This window comes from Triticum dicoccoides, chromosome 5B (assembly GCF_002162155.2).
Source record: "Triticum dicoccoides isolate Atlit2015 ecotype Zavitan chromosome 5B, WEW_v2.0, whole genome shotgun sequence".
NCBI classification, from domain to species: Eukaryota; Viridiplantae; Streptophyta; class Magnoliopsida; order Poales; family Poaceae; genus Triticum; species Triticum dicoccoides.
In genome coordinates this window covers 335,275,382-335,279,461 of record NC_041389.1, presented here as the reverse complement: position 1 = coordinate 335,279,461, position 4,080 = coordinate 335,275,382, and the positions used below count along the sequence as shown (strand labels likewise).

At 51.9% G+C, this 4,080-nt stretch overlaps 1 protein-coding gene across 1 annotated transcript; it reads left to right on the top strand.

Moving 5' to 3' along the window:
- Positions 1-1,758: 1,758 nt before the first annotated feature.
- On the top strand, positions 1,759-3,680 carry LOC119308762 (oryzalexin E synthase-like). Its single transcript, XM_037584905.1, has 2 exons — positions 1,759-2,652; positions 2,863-3,680. The coding sequence occupies exons 1-2, from the start codon at positions 1,786-1,788 to the stop codon at positions 3,478-3,480; spliced, it is 1,485 nt and encodes a 494-aa protein (XP_037440802.1). The 5' UTR covers positions 1,759-1,785; the 3' UTR covers positions 3,481-3,680.
- Positions 3,681-4,080: the final 400 nt, after the last annotated feature.

Here is a 4,080-nt window from a genome sequence, read left to right as displayed (position 1 = left end):
AAGGAGGGGAATCGGAGAGAAGAGGCAGCTTGAATCTCACGGGCTGACGAGAAGAAGCCGGACTGCCAGAGCTTTGCCCGCTCAAACTGCATGACGTGCGCGCAGGCACGGCAGCTCCAGGTTAACACAACCTCATAGTGGAGGCACAGGGCGTGTCGATCCCATGGCCGACGGCGACTATAGGGTAGCAGCTGGCCGCAGCACTCTGTGGCGTTGTCGTCCCTCCAATCGCGCCGTCCTGGTCTCGTCCTCATGGCCGAGCGTGCATCCTCGTCAGGTGTCGCGTTGTCGCTGCCCGCCTTGCCCATCGTAGAACACAAAGAAAGTCACGAAGATTTATCAATTGGATAACACCATCCAGTATAAGATTATCACCTAGTTAGTACACACACATCTAGCCAAGACACCACAGGCAACAACACATAAGTCGTGCAAGCGACGAAGAACAACCCGAGCAAGCAGGAAGCAAGGGGCAGGAGGACTCACGGCCAAAAAAGTGAGGAGAAGACACAGCCGTGTTCGCTCACCGTCATGCAATTCACGTCGATGAAAATCGACAGGAAGATTCAGCGACTCCTTGCCAGGGCTTCTGCGCTGACCGACCCAAGGTGACGGGACGTGGACGACGCGGTGGCTGCGACCTCGAGGCAAGGACGGGGCGGCATGCCGTTGCGGCCCGAGTTGCGCATCCCACGTAGACACATCCTCCGCACTCCTGCATGCGTCACCACCCCATGTGACCGAGCGCAGGTGAAGGAGAGGGGAGGTGGCCGGGGACGAGATTGCGGCGGAAGGAGACGGCGGGGTGGAGCGTTGTTTGTTCGACAAAAAGGGATAGCATGAACTATATATAGGAAGAGGTAGTCAGATCTTTTTCCCTAGAGAGACAACCTGATCGATCTAGAAGATCCGGCATAAGCGGCAACCGCCTAACAAGAACCATCGTGGCTAGCGTAAAAGGAACAGGAAGCAAACAGATGTAACCAGAAAGCCCGGTCAAAGCGGCAAGATGACCAAAATGTGACCAGTAAAAAAAAGCCCACGTACAGGAATAGCCCCGCAGTCCACGCGTCAAATTGACAAGGGCGGTAAAAAAATTACAAAAAAATCAGAAAAAAGGAACCCTTGCGAGCCTAGTATTCTTAATATGTGTTAATCTTTAAGTAGCACTCACATGAGCATACAACTAGGTGCCCATAATCTTGATGTACATGATTACTTTATTTTGTTGATATGAAACCTAGTCTAGCTAAACGTTGCACTAACAATGGTGAAGCTAAGCAAACAAAAATCAAATGTGACCATAATCACACAAGTCCACAGGCGCATTGAGTGAACCGTTAAGATATTACACCCCCTGCTGCTCATTTATTAGACTACATATTTTATCTGCGACAGTCATTAGATACCTCCCTCTTGCATTTATGTAAGTAGTTCTGACATGCATTTCAGCAAAAGGACAAACTGATAGTATTATGTATACTTGTATAGACTGTGTATTGCTTGCCTATTCCTACGCATTGCTGAAGTATTCAACTAATCATTATATTAAGTATGAATCACATAGTAGCAACAATCGTTGGTTAGGATATCATCCTCGCCTGGCACAATGTCCGAAAAATCCGCGTCGCTCTCATAGAGTGCTAAGAGTTGCTCTTAAAACTACTGGTACTGCACACTTGACTGTTATGTTATTTTATCGCAATTGCTCCGTATATATAGGACACACTGCGTTCAATCAATTACACCGACAGCCCACCTTATCCTAAAGGGTAGCAAGGGAAAATGGAAGCTTCCTACAAGCTGTGGCTTGTGTACGTTTCACTCGCCTCATTTGTCCTCTACAAGGTCTTCGTTCTAGGCAAAAAGAATTCTCGGCTGCCGCCGGGCCCGACGCCGATCCCTCTCCTCGGCAACATCTTTGACATCCAAGGCGATCTGCACCAGGCCCTTACCAGGCTCGCCGGGGTGCACGGCCCTATCATATCCATCAAGCTCGGCGCCACCACCGCCGTCGTGGCCTCATCCGCCGAGTGCGCCCGCGACGTGCTGCAGAAGTACGACCACCTCCTGGCCGGGCGGTCCGTCGCCGACGCCGCGCGCGCGCTGGGATTCCACGAGCGCTCCATCATATGGCTGCCGTCCACCAGCCCGCTGTGGAAGCGCCTCCGCGCCGTGTGCACCAACCACCTCTTCTCGGCGCACGGCCTCGACGCGGCGCGCGCGGTGCGGGAGGAGAAGGTGAGGGACCTGGTCGGCTGCATCCGCGGCCATGCCGGGGAGACCGTGGACGTCGGCCGCGTCGTGCTCTCCGGGCTGTTCAACCTCGTCTCGAGCGTGCTGTTTTCCGAGGAGGTGGGCGACCTGAGCTCAGAACGGGCGCAGGGTCTCGAGACGCTGATCGACGACATCCTCGCGGAGCTCGTCAAGCCGAACTTGTCGGACCTCTTTCCCGTGCTCTCCGTTCTTGATTTGCAGCGCCGCCGCCGCCGTACCGGCGAGAGTCTGGGAAGGTTTTTTGACTTCTTTGACCGGATTATTGACCGTCGTATGAAGGCCGGAGGCGAAAGGAAAGGTGATTTCTTAGATGTGCTACTCCAGCTTCACTCGGTGGATCAGCTCAGCATTGAAACAATCAAGTCCTTTCTTTTGGTACGTATACCGGCATACGGATATGAGTCGCTTCTGTTCAGAATATGTTTGTCACTGTCACAACGATCTGAAGATTAAATAATTTTAAACAAACTTGAACTTGTGTCAGTTTAGACGTATCCTAAAATAAACAGATCTTTGAAAATCACTGGAGGAAGTCAACACAAATGACAAATCTAAACTAGCCGTAAAATGTCGTGTGTCTTGCAGGATCTGTTCATAGCAGGGACAGAGACAAACTCTCTCACCGTACAGTGGGCGATGGCCGAGCTACTTCGGCACCCGGTCGTCATGTCAAAGGTTCGAGCCGAGCTACAGGAAGTGCTCGGTGAAAAGCAGTATCCTGACGAGTCCGACATCAGCAGGCTGTCGTATCTCCGCGGCGTGCTGATGGAGAGCATGCGCCTTCACTCGCCAAGCCCGCTCCTGATACCGCACCACGCCATGGCGGAAGGCGCGGAGGTCGGGGGCTTCGTGGTGCCCAAGGGAGCCACGGTGATCGTCAACCTATGGGCCGTCATGCGCGACCCGGCGGTGTGGACGCAGTCCGAGGAGTTTATGCCGGAGAGGTTCATCGGGGCGGACATGGACTTCCGGGGCAAGGATCGGTTCGAGTTCATGCCGTTCGGGGCGGGGAGAAGGGCTTGCCCTGGGATGCCCATGGCGACACGGGTTGTGACCCTCATCCTCGCGTCCCTGTTGCACAGGTTTGAGTGGAGGCTGCCCGAGGGGATGCAGCCGTGCGACGTCGATGTTCGAGACCGGTATAGGATGTCTCTCAACATGGTCACGCCGATCAAGGCTGTGCCACTGCCGTTGTTCTCGTGATGGATTGTTATCTTCGGTTGTGTGCATAGATCTAACTCGTGTGCACTTAGTTTGCGTATGTGGTATCGGCAGTTTGTGTTGGAATGAACTATCCAAGGGAGACATTCGGATCACAAGTGTAATAATGATAGGTAAGTGTTGATAATGAATAAATGTACAAGTGTTTTGTGTAAACTATCAAGCATTGAAGTTAAAGAACATTTGTGGTGTCGTCGCTCTAGAGGAAGGAGCGGTGTTGGAAGCTTCATCGCCAAAAGAACAGTTGTGGACTGTCCTTTGGAATTGGAAGTTGAATGGTACCTAAGGTATGCTTGTTGTGTTGGAGGGTTATATACTGGAAGTCATGTCCTGGTCTTCAACGGTTATTTTCATCACACAAATCCACTATTCAGCGCCGAACTTTTCTGATGGTGCTTTCGGATGGGAAGATCATTGTTCAACCGCATTCGAGAGCGAGTGGTGGGTTGTGATGATTACTTTGGTACGATGCTATTGGTAATGTTGGCTTCTCCTCTTATCAGAAATGCACTTTAGCTGTCCGGATGCTTGCATATGGAGTTCCCCGTGATCTAATTCATTAGTACGAACATATTAGTGAGT